Raw genomic sequence first — 20,884 nt, forward strand, 5'->3', positions numbered from 1 at the left:
GAGGGAGAAGAGGAAGAGGCCGGGGCCAGTTTTATTGCATTTTCGACAAACTCAAATCAAATGAAAATCTCTTTGAAAATTGATTTGCAGCGACTGCGCAGGAAAGCCAGTTTCTGTTATAGACCTGGGACTGGGACTGGGACTTCCACCGAGATCGGTGCCCGGCTTGTCCAGCTGTCCAGCTGTGCGGCCTGTCGCTGTCGCGTCGGTCCAAAAGGTAAGCGCAGCGAATACATTTCAATTCAGAGACTCCGCTCAACTGGGCCCGGACCTGAAACCTGGACCTGGACTGTGACCGTATATCATTTGTTTACATTGTATTGAGTTGTTAGCTCACCGCCCGCCGGTACATTTTAATTGGTCCTAACCCGGGCCCGCACACGTCGGCCTCGCACGTTTGATAAGCCCCGATCGGGGTCGGGGTCGGGGTAGGGTCGTCTGCGTGGGCCCAACCCCAACCCATCGAATTTCCATATAATTTTGCCAGCGATCTCCTGACCGGACTGTCGGGCTTACGAGCTTGAAAGCGCGCCGGAAGTGTTGCGTTGTTCGACCATTTATCACAAAGGCCAGTTAATAACTTTATCGATCCATGCGGGCACAGAGAATATCTGCGGTAGGTATTCATTTCCAACAGCCGAAAGAAAAGTGTGTCTTTGGTAAAAGAAAGGAACTGACAGAAGAAAAAGAAACGTTAAGAGTGCGCTAAACCTCTTAAGTTCCATTCAGCTTTGACAGTTTTCTTAATATATTGTGGCTGCGCGCATCTATTCAAAAAAAACAGAATAAAACTCGAAAGTCCATTGTCATGAGCGCTGCCCCTGGCCCTGCCCCTGGCCCTACCCCTGGGCCTCTCTTTGAAGAACCTATTTGTTTGTTTGACTATTCGACTGTTTGTCGTCTTCGATGTCTCTGACTGTGCATACATTGCGTGGGAGACCAGTTGCTGGTTCAACTAGCCAAAGAATTTGTTGTTGTTGCTGTTCTTCATCAGAAATTGGTAAGTGACAAATGTTTAACTTCTTTTTTCTTATTCACTTTTTTTTTCCGGCGTAATGCAATCAAATTTTCAGAATTGCCAACATAACCGAACTCTTTTCAAATAGATCTTTGGATTTGATGTTAGTTCTCCATAACTCTTAAAAATAATACAATAATAACTCTCTTAAGACAGTAAAGTTAAGATTAGAAAAAAATAATAATAAAATTACAAGAAGTTCCCATAGTTCCCTTAGATCCGCTAAGGAATAGTGAATATGATAAGATAGTCCGATGTTGATAAGATTTTTAAGAACAAGATACAACTAATGAATGCCAATTTTGTTTAAGATATCTTAAAAAAAAAACAAACTTATTTTCATTTAAGAACTGATCGACCTAACAATTCCATTCCAGCTATATAATATGGTTCGTCCTGGCCGACTCCGACCTAAAACAGAAAGACGACTCGGCTCTTGATTCGGGATCAGGAATATATATATACTTTATTTGCAAAAATACATTAATGATTTAAATTAGCTAAACAAAGGGGAAAAATAAAATCAAAAATGAGGCCATAAATTGAAGACAATTCCGTTGTACCTTCCAGGAAGGCATCGAGTGGCCACAATGTTGCTGCCCTTTGATGTTCACCATGATGACGACGATGATGATGATGATGATGATGATGACTCCGAAGGAGGTCTGAACTCATAACTCATCATTAATAACCGAACCTAAATAAGACATTTTATTGTTGTGCACCAAAATTGAATTCCAGCTGTGCATAACAGAACATCCCGAAATGAACCAAGCCGAACTGAACCGATCCGTCCCAGAATTACACAACTGGCTGCAGATTAAAAAAAAATGCCGAGTTGTTGTTCTCAGGTGTTGCACATGTTGGCGGCAGCCAGGCAAAGGACTGGGAAATGGGAAATGAAAGAGAGATCACAGATGCCTGTTGTTGATGCTCTCACTTGTGGGACTCACACTTTCCACACCAACTTTGCCCGTCTAAACCATAATTACACTCTCCGATCCTAGCCTATATTGATACCATTTTGTTAGCCTCGCAGCAGCCCCCGTTTTGTGTGTGTGTGTTCCGGGCCAATTTTGCACCCCCTAGCCGAGTGCAAAAGTCAATTTCTCTGGCCGGGAACAGGGCCGTGCGGCTGAGATCAAAGCCAGAAATCGCTTCGCAGCGTTAATCTGGCATATAGAGCTACCGCTACCTGTTGTCGCAGACGCTGACAGAAGACATCATTCAACTGCTGCTGCTCCTTCTCCTCTGTTCTTGTCTTTTTACAACAGTTTCAGTTTCCGTAATTTCGTGTGTTTTCCGAAACAATTCTGCGAAACTAATTGATTATTTTGGCCCGCTGTTCGTTCGTGTTGCTGGCGGCAACGGAAGACAAGTCAATTTTCTCACACCTTTTTCTACGAATTAATTTGTTTTGGCTTTAATGGTTGTTTCTCTCCATCCAAGGGCCAAGAACTGACTCTTGATTATGCAGATTGGGCCCCAGCAACAGTCGCTAAGCATTTCAATGTTCCCTCTTGCCAGATGCCAGATGAAGTATTCTTTTATTTTTAAGCTGTCTTCATTTTAACTCTCTCTTTTAGGCCACTCACTATCTCGCTCCCTTTCTCCTCCCCTCCCTTTTGCCAGATTAAGCGAGACTCATCCAAAGATATTCGAATATATTCAGTAGAAATCTAAAGTGGAAGCTAGAAATACTTTTACTCGTTTTCCACCCATTTTCCGCACGTCCAAAGTTTAAATCGATCTGTTCTATCTTAAATTCGAATTCCAAAAAAGCTTTATTTTATATAGATTTTTGAAAATTAGTTTAAAGTCTTCGACTAAGACTTCGACTAAATTAATTTTTGGATATCGTACATTGTTAACAAAAAACAGAACTAAAGCACCAAAGAGCTGGAATCGGAATTGGATTCTGGATAAGCTCCCGGATTACCAAGGTAAGTCAACAATCTGCGTAATTACTTCCGATTTTTTTTTTTGGCTGAAAAACAAAGTGCGCAAAACGAATTACTTGAGCAAGAAGTTCGGGCAAATGCTGAAGAACGACAAAAAAAACAACGTTAAAAATTTGTGCTGATTCATGAAATAAATCAAAGTGCGCCTCGAGCTTCTGTAAATATGATTATGCGCTTAATTAATCAACAACAACAGCAAAAATAACAAAAAACAACAACTTTAAGAGCCTTTTTTAGGCGACGGCCCCAGTTTCAGGTCCAAGGCTCGAACGGTAGCCGACGATGAATTTTAATCCCACTTTACACATTACGGCCACTTAAACTTTTGAGCAAAGCAGCCAGCGGAAGAGCGAGAAATAAAGAGAAAGAGTTACGGAGAGGGGCAGGAGAGAGGGGCAGCAGAGGGGCAGGAGAGGGGCAGGAGAGGTGGGCACACCCGAAGTACAAAAAGGTGATCCGGCAATTTGAAAGCGAAAACTTTTTGGGGCCACCAACAGGCAAGAGGAACCTCAAGCAGGGACTTGGGATTGAAACTGGGACTGGGATTGGGACTGGGACCTGGACCCGATGAGCGACCACCGTGAATTAAAAATTAATCTACCTACATATTACGTACGAATAGATAGAGGCTGGAAGAAGCCGGGGCCAGTTGACACAGATGCAAGCATCCGGATTGCTGCAGATCGTATAGATATTGTTTATGTGCATATATCTATAGGGTTGTGTGCGAGTGTGTGTGCGTGTGTGTGCGAGTGTGTGCGGGGAGTGTGTGTGTGTGTTTGTTGGTAACATATGCTCGAAGCTTTGAATGGCCCCAAAAACTGTGCGGTCGTTGCTTACATTTATTGATTTCATCGCAACAACGAAGAAGATCCAAGAAGATCTGCGCAAGAGCACAGAGAGAAGGGGCTGGGCATGGCAGAGGAAGATGAGCCCCAATCTCGACTGGTTGCCTCTGCTGTGGGGCAGCGGATCGCAGCGCAGCGCAGCGCATCGCATTAAGCGTAGAACAGTGGCAGCCGCACAGCCCCAGAGCGATTTACCCCACACCCATCAACATTTCAACTTAATTCCTTTTCGAGTCGCCTTCTTCGCCGACCAGAAATACCCTAAGCATGGCATATGCGAACTGATGACCAGTTGGCTGCCATTCAGATTTGGCCACACATAATCACAAGTCGAATTGAGAAGGCATTAGTAAACTAGGGTTTATTATGGGGGATTTCAAATCACTTTCAGTCAGTTCGAAAATTGTAATTTCCCGTACTGCCGTGAAACGCCCAGCAAAGTAGATTTTCTATAATCGGTGACTCGTGCTGTAAAAAACAACGTACACTGGAGTTTGCACTTTCATTATAATTTTAAACTTTAAAAATAAACAAAAAACACCTTTTAATCTGAACGGGCGAAACTTGAATTATTGCCCATTCAACCTTAGCCTGCCACTTTCCACGCGTCTGTGTGAATTGTTGAGATGGCGTGAAACAAGTCTTCAAACGTTGGATTGGTAAACAAATAATTAGCCAGGCATTTTTTGGTTCTTACGAGTACCAAAATACAATATACGAAATAACATAATGTAACAAATAAAAATCTGTTGTATTTACAATAATGTTCTCAACATACTTAAGATTAATATTTAAGTCACACAGTTTGCTTTGAAGTCTTCATTGGGTCCATCGTAGGTTGGTGGACTGCTATCATAATATGTCTTCCACAAAGTGAACCTTAAGATGACTCTCTCGTAAATCCTCTACCCGGCAGGTCATATACGAGTCTGTTTAACCGAAACCTTGTGCGTTGTTTTGCTTGCTGATTGGCAAGGTGCTGGCCGGGATGCCGCGTATGCAATGAATTTGTTCCACTCTACGTGCAATCATGTCGCTGTCGTTGACTGCAGCCTCGGATCGGGCCTCAGCTTGGAGTTGGCTCCCGGTCGCTCCTCCTTTCCTTCCTCCTTTCCTCCTTGTGTGCTTGTGACTGTGTGGCCTTTGTGTAAATCGGTAGCTCCGCATTGAATCGCTTGCGGTACACGAACTTTGGCTACGGCTCAGCTGCGACTGCAACAGGCTCTGCCACAGAAGCTGCCAACACAGCCGAGACCATGGTAAGCGGCTTTAGTGAATCTCATTTTACAGGAATACGGCCAAGCCACACAGCAGGCCAAAACCTAACCGTTTTACGAACATCTCGAGGCACTTATTAGACACAGACATTGATGTTCCGTTTTAATTGCAGCGCTTTTACCACCTGTCCAGGTACAGGGCATGTCTTTATTCCTTAAATATACGAAACTTATCATAAATATGTACTATTCGACTTTTGCTTGTAGCTCAAGCGAATTACCTTGAAAACTTAATTTGAGTTACAAGTTGCTGAGAAAACTTTTTGGTTGTTTAACAGATCAATTTAATTGAGAGAAACATAATCTTAATCGTGGCGGTCTCGGAAACTTAAAGCTGGAGACTCTATACAACAATTTAAGTTTAGTTTATAATATGTAATAGGTACAATATGTAATATAATATAATATGTATATAATAATATATATAATTTAACTGTCGAGTGGATGGCCTCAGAAGCTAGCACTCCCTCCCTTTAGTTATTATATTTTTATACCCTGAAAAATAAAAATGTATAATGTATTTGTGCAAATGTATGTAAGGGGCAGAAGGAAGCATCTCCGAACCCATAAAGTATATATATTCTTGATCAGCATCAACAGCCGAGTCGATCTAGCCATGTCCGTCCGTTCGTCCGTCCGTTCGTCTGTCCGTCCGTATGTATGAACGCAAGGATCTCAGAACCTATAAATGCTAGATACTTCAAATTTAGCTGTAGGTCCTCCTAGTCCCCGCGCAGATCGAGTTTGTTTCCGATATTCGATAACTTCTGCCGTTTCCAAGTAAAATCGATATCGAAATCCAGTTTTTTGGGCAATTTCGGCATATAATATGAGCTAGAGTTACCAAAATTGACATGTAGCTTCTAGAATAGTATATATATATCAAATATCTTACAATTTATACCCATCGCCTGTTGGAAGAACAGGGTTCAGGGTATCTGTTAGTCGGGAGCTCCCTCTTACTTGTTTTTTTTTGTATAATAATTAATCACTTTAATAAGTTTTAGTTTTAGTTTTAACAATTTAATAATAATATAAATTACACTTGTTATTTTATTCGCTAGTTCATAATTTATACAGATTTTAGAGAATTTCTGTGCCATAGACACATATTAATTCCGTCCATATTAATTAGCTCTTCATTTAGTGTACTCCACTTCGATTACCACAAATTAAACACATATAATAAAAACTTTAAAGTTTCATTTAGTTACCTTTCATAGCAGCTATTACAACATTTCCCTGATTAATAGTTGTTGTGCGGAATGCGAGGTGTTTTTATCGTTGTCTTTATAAGGGGTTGACTTCATATTGAGATGCCGAGACGAGGCGAACTTGCTTTTAAAAATCATTTATATGAATCTACAATTTGTGTTACTGCGATTTGACTAATAAATTATTTTTCCATTCCAATGAAAGCTGCCCAAGCCCGAGCGATAGTCTTCGCAAGTTTTTACCTCCATCCAAACCAAGCTGATCTTATGTATATTGTCATATATATCTGTCGATTTACATTTGCAAACCTTACTCTGATATTATATTTTCTACCTCTTTTATATTGAAAGATATTTGATGGTTTAGAGATTTTATTTTTGATATTTCTGAATCTTTATTCTTGGTATATCTTAAATCTTGGTTTTTATCAAATGGGAAACTTGCTAGACTCTCTTTTGGTGCATTGGCAATGAAATCCGAACTGAATCCCGAAATAAACTTTGTTTCATATAGTCGCCAAATTTAAATATTCCATTTTGGTAGATATTAAAATATGGCAATATCAAAATCTGGTTATTTTTCTGTAATGTATTTTCTATGACGTTTTTTCCTCTCTTTATGTATGGAAAAATTGATTATATAATAAATTCGGTGTTTATTGTCCGATCATTTTTAAACATTTCGGGCAAAAATATGTGAACGGAAAGTACTGGAAAAAAAAGCCTAAGACTATCAGCTCTTTTAGAATAGAGGAGAATGGGAGAGATATCCAAAGGGAGAAATATTTGATACCTACAAACAAAATTTGTTGTCTCTAGATCTTAAACTTATATATATATATAGATAGAAAGATTTCTTTGATTTCGTGGAAAGGGGAAGAGTTGGCGATGATTTGCAATAAACTTGATCTGCGCATGCCTACGATTAAAAACTTAAGTCTAACTCTTGGAATTCCGGAGATCGTTAGCGAAAGTTTAAATATCTTAAGAGATTCCATACATACATTTACCCATTTTTATTTTTTAACCCATTTTGAATAAGTTCGTTCTCCCAGACTATAAGAGCCCCAATCATTCCGATAAATTAAACAGATTTTATATAAGCCTTAAATAGCATGATCCTTCGTATAAGCGCGATAGTCGGAAAAGGTTTTGCGGCTAGAAAATGCGTAAGGCCAGGTGCTAAACAATTTGAAAGTCCATAAATTGTAAGTTTTTCACTTGTGGTCATATTCTTTATCTGCTGTAGTTGGCATTCCCACGCCGACTCCGAAGTAAATGCAATGTGAGAGGACAACAGGAAACGAGATATTACAACATCCATCGAATACGGCTAACGAATACGCATCGGTTACGGCTTACCACCCGCATAAAAGATGTCGCTGTCGGCCAGAGTTAAGTTGTCTCGTACCCAGCTTGACAATTATCGATGCTTGTCTGGGACTGAAGGAGGAGGAGGAGGAGGAGGCAGCGACTGGCAGAGATGACTCATGTATGACACTTAAGCAATAATGGGCCGGGGCACTTAGCTGGGAGGGCACCTTCGATCGTGACCGAAATGACTTTTGCAGGTAACTCCATTTAGGCCAAATTTAGACATTATCACCGATGCACACGCACACACACACACACACACGCACACACGAAGAGATCATTGTTCTGCGGTTGTGTAAATGCGTGTAATTCCATTTTATGGCTCCTGTACGCCGTTCCACGTCTCCGGCCGCCCCTTCCCCGGCCTGATGGAGTCTAGAAATATAACTAACAAAAAAAATAAATGCCTACATAAAATTGTATTTAGTCATGCTACATCACTTTGTAATAATTTTCATTTTGGCGCTTGCTTTGATCTTAAGCCGCGGACCGCGTGCGGCGTTGTCTGCCCCTCCCCCCCCCCTCCTCCTCCTCCCTTCGCCTCGGCCCCTGCCCCTGCCCCTTGCCACAGACTGGCGCAACTGTCAGCCGGTCAAACTGCCACCGTGTGGCGTTCAGCTGACTGCGTTAAATTTGAAATAATGATCATGGTGGTCTGCGCCAGCCATTGCCAGGCAATTTAGCAGCCAGCTCTGTTGCGAACCCGAACCAAACCGAGCCGTAGACTCTGGTCCCCAGTCCGATCGCAACTGTGCCATATGATTGAGCAATCTTCAATAATGTGAATTGAGCATGAAGAAAATCAAATTTTGCTGTCTCCTAGCTGGGAGGGGGCAGTGCAAGATTCAAGTTGGGTTTCGATATGCGACTAGGAGATTCAAAAATTCAAATTGAGACTTATTCTAATAGTTCAAAATGTTAGTTGTTTAGAATAATCTTTATGCTATAGATTCGTAAGGTTTATACGGGGCCAATATCCAAAAATAACAAGTAAGAGGTTCTAGACGGGAGCTCCCGACTAGGGGCTACCCTGAACCCTCTTCTTCCGACAGGCGATAGGTATAAAATGAAAGATACTTGATATATATGTATATATACTATTCTAGAAGCTACATGTCAATTTTGGTAACTCTAGCTCATATTATTTTATTATATTATTATCGATATCGATTTTTATCGATTACTTGGAAACGGGGCAAGTTATCGAATATCGGAAACAAACTCGATCTGCGCGGGGACTAGGAGGACCTACAGCTAGTAATTTCAAGTCTCTAGCTCTTTTAGGTTCTGAGATCCTTGCGTTCATACATACGGACGGACAGACGAACGGACGGACGGACTTACGGACATGGCTAGATCGACTCGGCTGTTGATGCTGATCAAGAATGATGAGATGCTTTCTTTACCCATTTTCAATGGGTTCATTTTTTACCCATTTTCAATGGGTTCAGGGTATAAATATTCGAACAAAATATAGCCTGTTTCGGGGTTCGGCATGGCTGCATTTTTGGCAATTTGTTTGGTTTGAAATTTGGCCTAAAGTAAACTAGGAAATTGTAATTCCTGGCTCAAAATTGGTTTGCCGACTTGTCCAAGGCACGTCCTCTTGTCTCTGACTTGAACATGGGCTCTCGTATATTTTTCATTTCCCTAAAACCGATCACATATATTATCAATTTGTTCAGATCTTTTTTGACTGCCCAAACCCTAATTGCATTCCTTTCTATTTGCGCACCTAGAATTTTCGAAATACTTAGGATACCCCCATATGGTTTTTATTTACCCGCAACATCGTCATGGTAACTTTACAATGTTTGTTAGCATGCAAATGGCAACGAGCCGTGTAAACTGACCACTGGCTCATATATCATTAGTTGACTGCCCGTTTTCCCTATAAATAGCACGTGTTGTTTCTTTACTTCCCCCCTCTCTCTCTCTCTCACTCTCTCTCTATCTCTCTCCCTCTCTCTCGCACTCTCTTGCTGTCTCTGTACGTTTGACCTCAGCATGTGCTCGTATTCCATGTGCAATGAATTCATGGAAAATGCCATGTTTTTATTGTCATCTCGGCTCGGCCTTCCGACACTTTTATTCCGGCCAACTGTCGTGACCTTGTTGGCGTTTTGGTCTTTTATAGCTGTTGACGTTCGCTATTAACAAAATGACCATTTGCATCTTTGTCTATATAGATACATATACTCATATAAATAGAGACCTATTTGTGTGTGTTTGAAGTTTTTATGGCAAGGTCAATAGGATCGTGAAATCGTAATTGCAACTTCTGTAATATACCCTATCCGCAAAATATGAATGGGTAACCATCGAAAGATACCCATCTTAGCTTTGCTAAGGTGCAATAATTACTTATTAACTAAAATCTCGTTGTTTTAATTATGATTTTAATTATTTAAAATAGTTTAGTTTAAAGGATATTTCCCAATAGCTACGGTTGATTTTTAATTATATTATAATTTTATATTAGAAATGTCATTATGTAGGAAAAAAAGGGTTTATTTTAATTTCGTTTAATTGAATTGCGTTTAATTAAATTGCGAAATAATAAAAATCAGGCGATAATCATTATTTTTGTGCAGAAAAATATACATTAAATCAATTCTAGTCTTAAAACATTACTGAATACTCAATGCTTTGAAAATTGAAAACGATATCATTATCCAATAATTTGTATTATCAAACCTATAATAATTACGGATCGATCCTGTTTGAGGATTCAGCCCAAACGGTTTCATATTTAATATTAATATTCAGACTACAAATCTACAATAGAATTCTATTTACTTCAAAATGCAATTGTAGCATTTTTATCCCAACGTTCAAAATTGTTAGTAGATTATTCCCTAATAGGATATTTACTTAGCTCAGATATTAGATGTTGAGAGAGTGCTACGATAAAATCGCTTTGGGACCGTTTACAGGCTTTGCATATTCGCTGCTTAAATGCTCACATAAAGTCAACAGACCAATTAATTATGGTCATTGAGTATTGGAACAGTATGTGACAGCGAAGCGCAAGCCCAAGCCCAATCCCAATCCACAGGCCAACTCGCAGACCGAAACACAAACGACAACTCGACTTTGACTTGGCTTGAAACTTGAAGTGGCGGGCTGTGCTGGAACTGGACTTGGACATGGACATGGACATGGACATGGATTGGGATGAGATGAGATGGGATGGGATGGGACGGGACCACACACATCGTGTGTGACGGCGATAAAAATCACAGCATGCTGCAAACAGCACTGAACAGCGGACTCCGATGTTGTTGTTCCTGTTGTTGCTCTTGCTCGTGCTCTTCCTCTTGCTTTGGCTGTTGCTGTGGGCAAATCTTTTGACAGTTGTGTTGAAGCATAAAGATGCCAAAAGCAACAACAACAACAACTACGGCAACAACAACAGCTAGCTACATGAGCCAAGTGCGTGAAAAAGTATAAATCCGAACCGCCGTCCCAGACGCAACACCAAAAGCGCATCAATCAAACGGCACCGCCAACGCCGCAAAGCGATCCCCAAACTCACACGCAGCCAATCACACACAGAGAAACACACACACACGCACACACACGCACACACACACACAGTTAGTTCGATCAATCATTTATTATGGCATCGCTGATGGAGGCCCCATCAGGCTTCGTTGGTGGGCCCCATATCCAAAGTCAGCCCCATAAAGAAAATATATTTCGATAGCTAGCCAAATTTTTCTATGGAGCCCGAAACGATCAATTTTTATTTTTATATTTTATTGCTTATTTAAGTGATGTCAATAATTGACTTGATTTTGGGGTGGATGGCCAATATAAAAAAAAAAACACTCACCTTTGAGGTGTCGAAGATTAAATACCCTTTCAAAATAAATATAACAGATTTGCAAATGCTTCTTTAATTAAAGATTATAATCGGCAATGTCTCAACTCATTTCCAACTCATTGCCAACCAAATATATTATAGCAGCTGTATGATATAGTGGCCCGATCCGGTCTACTGCAATATGCTGATGTTTATCCTGCTTTGCATTTGTATTTAATTTTTTTTCCCTTTCTTAGAAGTCCATTTTTCAACTTCCATGTAAAAATGTGTAGAAAGGAATTTTGGTAGTCCTCCCCCTGGATGGCGGTCAAAGGTTGTAAGCTGAAAGTTCAACTTACACCCAACCCGAACGACATTTTACATTGATCCAATTTCCGAATTTGTCAAAACATATATTCATTATTTTATAATGAATTGTTTTCAAATTTACTTCAGATTCAAAAAGGCAACTTTCAATAATCAGTGCCAATAATTTTATTTTATTTTATCATATATTTTAAATTTTATTTTCTTAATTTATGCTGGTTCAATCACATTGCGCTGCCTGTTGCAAAAGTGATCACATAATCATTTTACCCCTTTAAGCTTTTCCAGTTTGTATAGGGTAGAAAAGACATATTGAAATTCCAGCAACAAATATTTGATGAAATTAATTGCATCACACAAACAATCAGAACAATTATATGTGTAAATGAAATCAACAAATGAATAAATATAAATAACAACAACAATAAAAAAAACACGCAATTTGGCCTCCCAAGTGGCCGCTGTTGGTGGGCTGCCGACTGCGGACCGCGGACTGCGGACTGCGCTGCCAACACGAAAATGTTGTTTCGCTGTTCTATTGAAATTGTTGTTGTTGTTGCTGCTTTTATCGCCACATAAATATGGAAATTTTTCATTAGCGATATCCGTTTCCGATTTATCTTAATGGCCCCAGCGCTGTGGGCTTTTTTAGTTGTTGTTGTTGTTGTTGCTGTTGTTGTTGTTGTAATTAAGAATGGCTACCGTTTGGCGCTGCGGCAGAGGGTCGAGCATGTTGCATAAACTACGTTGACGTCGACTGCGACGGCAACTCTGTGTGTGGTCCTCTGATTGAATGTTCAAGCTTTGGCCAATGAAAGCGGCTATTAAGTCTGGCCAGCCAACCAAGGCACAGTTGGCAACTTGGGTGGCAACATGCCATTCACCAATCCCACACACACACACACACACATAGACACAAGCACACACACAGAGCTCTTGTCTGTGGCGGCGGCGCCGCAAAAAAGAAAGCGCGTGCAACAGCAACAACAAGAACAACAACAACAAGAAGAAGGAGCCGACAACCAGGGCAGGGAAAAAACTCAACCGACCGGAACTGCAACTGGCGCTATATGCAATTATAAGCTGCATGTCTCTCTCTTGCGCTCTCTCTCTCTCTCCCTCTCTCTCTTGCGCTCTCTCTGTGTTTGTGTGTATGTGTGCTGTGTGTGGAGCAACAACAATAACAAACAGTAGCAAGATTTGCCTTCGCCATAGATTGACAGCAACTGGAGTTGGAGATAGCTTCAAACAGACGGCGGTTATTGGAAGCGGGGACCACCAAGATGCCGAGATCCCAAGCTGCTAACTGTTGGCTGCCGGCCTGGACTGCCTTGTCAGGAGCAGCAGCATACTGGCAACATGTTGCTGTTGCTGCAGTTGCTGTTGCAGTTGCTGTTGCTGTTGTGGCAGCTCATCTTTGTTGCGCCTTGTTTTTGATCTTTCACGCTGTAAATTATACAGCGGCAGCAACGAAACCGACAACAACAACAACGACAATTACAACAATATTTTTGTTGTTGTCTTCGCTTTGATGCAAATTGTTGCTGTTGTTGTTGCTGTTGCTATCTGTCTTGCTGTCAACAACACAAATAATTGTTGGCAACATTGCATGTGAAACGGTTTTCTTGTGTTGCCAACAACATTTGCTTGTCATAATTTTAATGCATGCTGGCGGGCATATTTTAATTTGTTGATGCTACAGTAAAGTTTGCCTATGTGTGGCCTGAACCCAAATTAGCTTTGTTCCCATGATTCAGTTTCATTTCTCTGGAACCCTTTTGCTATGCTTCATTTAAAAACAAGAAACAACAACAACAACAAACTGAACTGAAAGGCATAAAACGCATCATAAAAACATGTTTAACGATTTTTGCACACAATTCTTCCTAGAAGAAAACTTAATCCAAATGGCAAATAAAGAATGTTTTTCAAATAAAAGCTAAACTCGTTATTTGAGGCCACACACAACGTGCCGGGCGCCCAGAAGCCGGCGCACACTTAAAAAGCCAATATAAAAAAAACAACAAACAAATAATTGCTAATTTTATGCTCGAATAAAAAACGTTGAAGGATCAAAATGGGCACCCAAAAGCAGCAGCAGCAGCAGCAACGGCGGCAGCGGCCGCAGCATAAATTAGTGTGAGCGAGATAGCATTACGAAAACGTCACGCACTATCAAACAAGAAAATGATCAATGGGGGCACATACACACACTGGCAGAGGCAAACGTAGACCGAGCCCGAAAGAGAGAGTGAGAGAGAGAGAGAGAGAGAGAGACAGAGACAGAGAGCCATAGCCACACAGTGCCAAGAGATAGACCACCCAAGACGAAACAACGAATAAAAGGCCACCCACGAAGAGCTGGCACATGTGCGTGTGTGAGTGCGAGTATCAATGCCTGCGAGTGTGTTGTGAGTGTAGTGAAAAGACCTTTGAAAACAAATTCAGCATTGGCTATGAAGGGTAGAGATATGCTGAGAAGATAATTGAAATATGTACAACTTGAACATGTGCGCTGAAGTGGGCATACACAAATTTCAAAATAATAAAAAGCGGACAGAGACAAGCATAATAAATAAATCAAAAGCAAACATGTGTGCGCAAACAAACAGGCTTGTAGATGTACACATATGTGTTTACACATAAGTATGTAATGTAATCCGCAACAGTTAGCCTTGCGAGTAAAAGAGTTGGAATCGTTTGATTGCAAATTATCAGTTGGGAAGTTGTTTTGTGTGGTGCACTTTTTATTAACGGATATCAACGAAGCATTTGTTAAAAAGACGTCACAACTTTTAGTCAAATATGTTTTCAGTTACTTTTTATTAGTAGCGCTGCCAGATCTACAAAAAATCATAATTTCGCTTGCATCACCCTGTGCCTTGATATCGATATATCGATACTTTAGAAGTGGCAGCGTTCATTTGACGGCGTTGCTGCTTTTAGGTGGCTCCTGAGTCAGCCCATTTAACTATAATTTATAAGAAATAACTCCGCTCTCGGATTTTATTTTCAGCTTATTAAATTTGTTGTTGCTCGAAGATGCCACCAAAAAAGGCGCCTGCTCCGAGCAAAAAGACGGAGCAAAAGAAAAAGGAGAAGGTCATAGAGGTAAACCATAATTGCACGTCTGTCCACTACAAAGTCGGACATAACCTCAATGCAGAGACCACGACAGATTGCCGAAAACCCCCAACGTCAACAAATTTACAACATATATATATTTTGACAGGATAAAACATTTGGTCTCAAGAACAAAAAGGGCACTAAGCAGCAGAAGTTTATTCAGCAAGTACAGAAACAGGTGCAGGCCGGTGGCCATCATCCGCGACAGGATGGCGATAAGAAAAAGGACGATAAGGAAAAGAAATTGGCGGATCAGCGCGAGATGGCCATGATCTTTAAGCCAGTGCAAACCCAGAAGGTGGAGAAGGGCACCGATCCCAAATCCGTTGTGTGCGCATTCTTTAAACAGGGCACATGCACGAAGGGTGATAAGTGCAAATTCTCTCACGATTTGTCATTGGAAAATAAGGTGGAGAAGCGCTCGATGTATGTGGATATGCGCGATAGCGAGGATGATCCGATGACCAACTGGGACGATGCCAAGCTCAAGGAGGTGGTCGACAAGAAGCATTCGGGCGAAAAGCGACGACCAACCACGGATATTGTAAGAATTACTCTGATCGCGTGTCATACATTCACTTACCTCGAACCTGATTACAGATTTGCAAATACTTCCTGGAAGCTGTGGAAAAATCGAAGTACGGCTGGTTTTGGGAATGCCCCAATGGCGAAAAATGCATATATCGTCATGCGCTTCCGTCTGGCTATGTGCTCAAGAGAGACAAGAGAAAGGAAGATAAACCGTCGGAGATCTCGCTGGTCGATCTCATTGAGAAAGAACGCGCTGCATTAGGGCCCAATCAGACTAGAGTTACTTTAGAGTCTTTCCTGGCCTGGAAGAAGCGCAAGATACAGGAGAAAAAGGAAAAACTGGCAGCCGACGAGGAACGCAAAAAGAGCGACTACAGCAAGGGCAAACAGTTCGGTATTTCTGGTCGCGAAATGTTCAGTTTCAATCCCGATCTGGTCGACGATGGTCCAATTGAAGAAGGCGATGCCGCGTTCGATATCTATAAGCGCGAAGAGGATGACGACGATAATATCGTTGAGTTTAAGGAACTCGACTTGGCGGCACTCTCTCTGGCTGCTAAGGAGGTGGATGGTTCCGGCACCATTGCATCCAGCACAAGATTACTCGATCAAGCAACAGAAGCAGCCAAGACTGCAGCAGCCGAGGACGCGGCGCCCTCTGCGTCCTGCGCTGACAGTGCGCCCGCCATTAACAAAGATCTATTTGTGGATTTGGATTTGGCGGGCGAGCTAGACGATCTAGATCTTGACGACGATGATGAGGATGATTAGCCGGCTTAAACAAGGAGAGCAACTCTTTGTTATAGTTTGATATTGAATTGCATACACGTTCATATAATGATTTCTGCCTTTAGCAACTTTTGATCAATAAAATTGTGGCTTTCACATGTTGCTCATTTGAAGCATACGACCTATTTTATTTATCAGCCCATTCAAGTACTATATACAAAGACTTATGATAATCATATCATATCATCGGCTCAGTCGTATTTCATCCCGTGTTCTCGAATTTGAATCTTGTCCATGACACGCGCATTCCAGGCTGCCATTTTCGAGGCCAGCTCCCAAAGACGGTGCAGATGAAGTTGTCCGTCGGCAACTACCTGACGCAGTTTCTTTATAACCCAATTGACTTTCTTATTCCTCGATTTAAAAACATAGTGAAAATTGCGCGATTCATTGACATAGGGCTGCTTTTCTGCGGCTGACATACGATTCCACACTTTACCTGCGATCCTCAAACATTGTGAATCAGTTAGATTGTAATCCCTTACCTTCTGATTTTTTCGGAAGTGTGTCACGAATATCAGAAAGGGTCTACCATTGCAAGTTGCTGTATTTAGTTTATTTACTTTGCACTTGCTACTATTTGTTATGCATTTCCATCCGGATTGCACTGATGGGCACTTAACTGGAACCATTCTACAACAATTTTGACGATAAATAAGTTCATAAGATTCTAAAACAAAAATTTTGATTATAAAAAAAAGGCGTGTACATGTCATATATGTTTTTAACAACGGAGTTTTTAGAAAGTAATAAATTGCAGTAAAATAACTTCGTCCTCTTTCGATTGCTTTGAAAAGCAGCAAAGCATATTAAATTATATTATTTAAAAAAACACTGAACCCATTTTTTTACTTGATTAAATTAGAGACTAAGTGAACAGTATTCAATTGATATCCCATCCAAAACAAAATGAGGCAGCCTTTTGTTCTTAGCTTTATTAAACAATAAGTTGGGCATACACTCGTCTTAAAAAAATACCTATTAATGAACGTTGCAATAAAATTAAAGCAAAGTAAAGTCTATAAAATATACAGTTACCAAAACCCAGGAGGCAGCACACCCACAGCTTGCGGGATTTGGCGTTCACGCAAAAATTTGGAAAGCAGCATTTCGAGCCGTGTCTTGGGTCCGCCCTCATCATACGCTGACAACTGCGGCATATAGATCGTCTGTATGTAGACAAGGAGTTTTAAAAAGTTCATGCCGTAGGCATGCCACAGCTCGAAGCCCAGTGTCTGCAGCATCTCCATGATCATGGTGGCGCAAATGTCGGGAAGCGGTTTAACGTGCATAATATGGGTAAGCCAACGCCAAGCCTCGTCTAGGCCAAAGCAGTGTGCGGGTCCATCGGCCTTGCGGCCGGGCGTGATGATAACTGCCGCATAAAGGCGAGCAATGCCCGTTTGACGCTTCAGGAACATGTCCGGTTTTTCCAACTCGTTGTTCTCAGACAAGCGATAGCCCATTGTCTTTAAATATTGCTGTGGCGTTTGATCCGCCTGCTGTGGTATCACATACGGCACAAGATATGGCGACTCCTTGTACATGTAGGCCAAGAAGATCTTGCCAAAGTCAGGTAGCAGCTTCCAAAAGGTAACAATCACTGAGGCAAACGGAAAGGCTGCTTGCGGATTGCTCGATATGGCCGTGTCTGTTTGGCTGACAAACTTCTTCGCCATCAGCAGAATGCAATAGTCGCGCGCCAACGGATGATCATTTATCGTTATGCTACTGCCGTCCGTAGTTCTTACTGGCTGTCCCGCAAAGAAATTATAAAGCTTGTCGAAGTTGTTGGTCAGGTGCTGGGCGCTGGTGGCCGTGATGGCGTTCAGCGGCAAATTGATGGTCCGCTGACAGTTAGTACGATACTTTTTCCATGTCTCGTCCGTTTGGAGTGGCTTGACGGCATCCACTTTGTTCTGGTAAAACGCAATGATCTCATTGTAGAACGCCAAACGTGTGGGGTGCACATAGCTGTTCGAGATGCTGCTGGGCACTGTTGATGGGGTCGGCGGTATCGGCGCCTCTGCGATAGGAACTTCTTGGACTGCCTTCGCAGCCGCCGATGCAGCTGCAGCGGCATCCGCCGTTGCTTTAAGCTCTGCCTCCAGTTGCTGCTGCTGCTGCTGCTGCTTCTGCTCCTGCTGCTGTCTTTGTTGCTCCTCAGCTTCTAGAATGCGCTGCTTTTCTTTCTCCTCGGCCAGCTCTTTGGCTTTGGTAAGCTGCTGTTGCTCTTGCTCCGACAGTTGCTTGTGCAGATTGTCTTCCAACTTATCAAGGCGCTGGCAGTACTGTTCCGCTGTGAACACACAGCTCAACTCTGGCGGCTCGCAGTTACCGTTTTTGATTTTGTCAACCAGCTGATCGAACAGTTGGCCCAGCTCACGCAACTCACTGTTCAGAGCGGCACATGCCTGTACGGTCTCTTTGTCCAGTGCCAGCAGCAGCTTTGTGACCGACTCGTACTTGCTGCAAAACCGTCTGTGACAACGCGAAACCCCCTCGATTGTTAGCATATGCAGTTTTTGGTTGTTTTGCGTAAGCAGCGCCCATTGCTCTCGCTGATGCGCCTCCAGCTCTGCTCTCGCTAACTGCTCGGCCTGCTGCTGCAAAAGTTTGTTATTCTCTTCCCTTTTGGCCCGACTGTTGGTGAGCCCCTGTTGCTGTTCTGCCTTTTGCTGAACAGCGAGGCGCTCCCTGATCGCACCTTGTTGCCGTTCTTTTATCTCCTTTAACTGTAAGCGCACACTACGCTTGCATTCTTGGTCCAGCTCCCGCTTGACGATACTTGCGTTTATGGCATTTACATCGGGAATGATGCACGAGTCAATATCCACCGGCGATGTCTGTTTATTTAGTTTGTTAACTAAAAACTGAGAGGGGTCAGCTTTTGCTGGCTCGACAGCTGGCAAAACTGCTGGTTTTTCTACCCTCACTTCCAACTGTGTTGGCTTCCTATCCGGGCCAATTGTACGCGGTCCTGTACATGCCAGAGAAGCCACTGCCGCGTGCTGGAGTACCGCATGCACATTCATCAGACGCGCATGATCCCGCACCAAGTCATCCACGCTCTGAAATCAATTGCATGCTGTAGCTAAAGATCTTTAGATTTACACAAGCGACTAACCATTTTGCTGATTTACTAAAATATAGTTGGCGGTCTGACGCCGGCGATAAAAAAAAAAACTAAATAACCCATAGAGATGGGTAGCTGTAGTTCAACATGAACTGGTTCCATTGAACACGCCAATGAATTTAATAACTGAACAAACGGTGAACAATGTGAATTCACTTTGTGACTCTTGTGTATTGGGTAGTTCATTAAAAATATTGTAGGAAATTATTTTATTTATAATCTTTTTTTGTTATGACGAAATAATTTATGTCAAAAATTGACAAGATGTTACTAATTGTAATAATATTAAGGGATAAAACTATATGATGATAGGAAACTTGAAATATGTAGAGTCTATTTTGTTATTCGTATTATACTGTTTCGTTTGATATTGCCCGATAAATTACGTTTTAATAATACGCTTTTTGAACATTGTGGTTTATTCTAAACGGATTTACGAAATAATTTTGTCTGACAGTTGAGCGTCTCTTAATTATTACAACTTTAAGGATCGATGCAATTAATTGTGTAGAGACATGAATCTAGCTTTAAACAATCGTTAACTGTTTGATTTAATAAATGAAAAACAAATATTGTTGTGCTATATTAAAAACATTGCATATTTAAAAAACAAGCACACATTTAAAAAAATTTTACACCATGACCATCCATTTCAATAAGTTCACACTTTCCCTTCTCCTCGAGTAGACGCAAAGCGTTTAGCAAAACGTTCTCGTCCATATTATGGAACTCCATCTGGGTGCTGCTTTCGCCAGAGATTATCTCGTACAATGTACATATGCTATTCGTTTGTCCGGTCTCTTGAATCCAGTCATAGACCATGTTTCCGTACTCCTCCAGCGTATACCAATACACCTGCCACTCCTGGCGTCGTTTGTCTAGCGGTGCAGCATGTCCACTTTGCTGCAACTGCTCAAGAATGAGCAGAATTAACTCGGGCGATAGGCGACGGTTTATTGATTCATTGCAAAATAATGGCAAGTTTTGGTCGTTCGTACCAAGCGTAAACTTATTGTTATGTTTGAGGTATTTGAGAAAGAGATCTGTCCAGACCTTAAGCTGTTGCCGGCGTGTTTCTTCATGCGGCTGCAAGCTATGGCAGAGCAATAAGTCAATGAACTAATTTGTTGCTCTAAAAGTAACTTACGTGAAAAAAGGTGGAAATGTGTACTCCCAGGGCCATTGGAACTCGGCCATTGTTTTGTTAAATTGACGTCATGTCACGGACAAAAAACAAACAGATGTTCGACTGGGGTTGCCACACAGCAACTGTTTACTTGCTGCCAGACTGTCGCATATCGATTACCGATAACTTCTCATTTAAAACAATAGCGCGCGTCATCAGCAACGAGAATCTATTCACATTGAAAAATACTTAAATTGAAATGCATTCAATTTTCATCTTTATTTGTCTTAATTAGAAAAATTGTGTACATTAACATTTTTATTCCACACAGTTTAAGTTTATGTCATCT

The 20,884-nt window shown here is 41.6% G+C and overlaps 3 protein-coding genes across 3 annotated transcripts; 1 reads left to right on the forward strand and 2 right to left on the reverse strand.

Annotated features, from left to right (window-relative positions):
- The first annotated feature begins 14,766 nt into the window (after nucleotides 1-14,766).
- On the forward strand, nucleotides 14,767-16,386 carry LOC135431812 (zinc finger CCCH domain-containing protein 15 homolog). The gene is made up of 3 exons (XM_064687140.1): nucleotides 14,767-14,938; nucleotides 15,060-15,497; nucleotides 15,554-16,386. The coding sequence occupies exons 1-3, from the start codon at nucleotides 14,870-14,872 to the stop codon at nucleotides 16,253-16,255; spliced, it is 1,209 nt and encodes a 402-aa protein (XP_064543210.1). The 5' UTR covers nucleotides 14,767-14,869; the 3' UTR covers nucleotides 16,256-16,386.
- An 807-nt stretch (nucleotides 16,387-17,193) lies between these two features.
- On the reverse strand, nucleotides 17,194-19,509 carry Gle1 (nucleoporin GLE1). The gene is made up of 2 exons (XM_064687220.1): nucleotides 19,401-19,509; nucleotides 17,194-19,344 (listed from the first exon to the last, which is right to left on the reverse strand). Exons 1-2 carry the CDS (start codon nucleotides 19,401-19,403, stop codon nucleotides 17,308-17,310), a joined length of 2,040 nt encoding a protein of 679 aa, XP_064543290.1. The 5' UTR covers nucleotides 19,404-19,509; the 3' UTR covers nucleotides 17,194-17,307.
- A 420-nt stretch (nucleotides 19,510-19,929) lies between these two features.
- Nucleotides 19,930-20,688, reverse strand: Vps25 (vacuolar protein sorting 25). Its single transcript, XM_064687871.1, has 2 exons — nucleotides 20,557-20,688; nucleotides 19,930-20,502 (listed from the first exon to the last, which is right to left on the reverse strand). Exons 1-2 carry the CDS (start codon nucleotides 20,604-20,606, stop codon nucleotides 20,031-20,033), a joined length of 522 nt encoding a protein of 173 aa, XP_064543941.1. The 5' UTR covers nucleotides 20,607-20,688; the 3' UTR covers nucleotides 19,930-20,030.
- Between the last annotated feature and the right edge of the window lie 196 nt (nucleotides 20,689-20,884).

The sequence above is a fragment of the Drosophila montana genome, unplaced genomic scaffold (genome assembly GCF_035044405.1).
Source record: "Drosophila montana isolate Dmon_TW-CO22-7 unplaced genomic scaffold, ASM3504440v1 contig_3200_1, whole genome shotgun sequence".
Lineage (NCBI taxonomy): Eukaryota > Metazoa > Arthropoda > Insecta > Diptera > Drosophilidae > Drosophila > Drosophila montana.

Coding starts and splice junctions, on each gene's coding strand:
- LOC135431812 (XM_064687140.1), top strand. CDS start 14,870: ATGCCACCAAAAAAGGCGCCTGCTCCGAGCAAAAAGACGGAGCAAAAG. Junction 14,939..15,059: donor AAAAGGAGAAGGTCATAGAG/GTAAACCATAAT, acceptor ATATTTTGACAG/GATAAAACATTTGGTCTCAA. Junction 15,498..15,553: donor GACGACCAACCACGGATATT/GTAAGAATTACT, acceptor ACCTGATTACAG/ATTTGCAAATACTTCCTGGA.
- Vps25 (XM_064687871.1), bottom strand. CDS start 20,606: ATGGCCGAGTTCCAATGGCCCTGGGAGTACACATTTCCACCTTTTTTC. Junction 20,503..20,556: donor ACATTTCCACCTTTTTTCAC/GTAAGTTACTTT, acceptor GCTCTGCCATAG/CTTGCAGCCGCATGAAGAAA.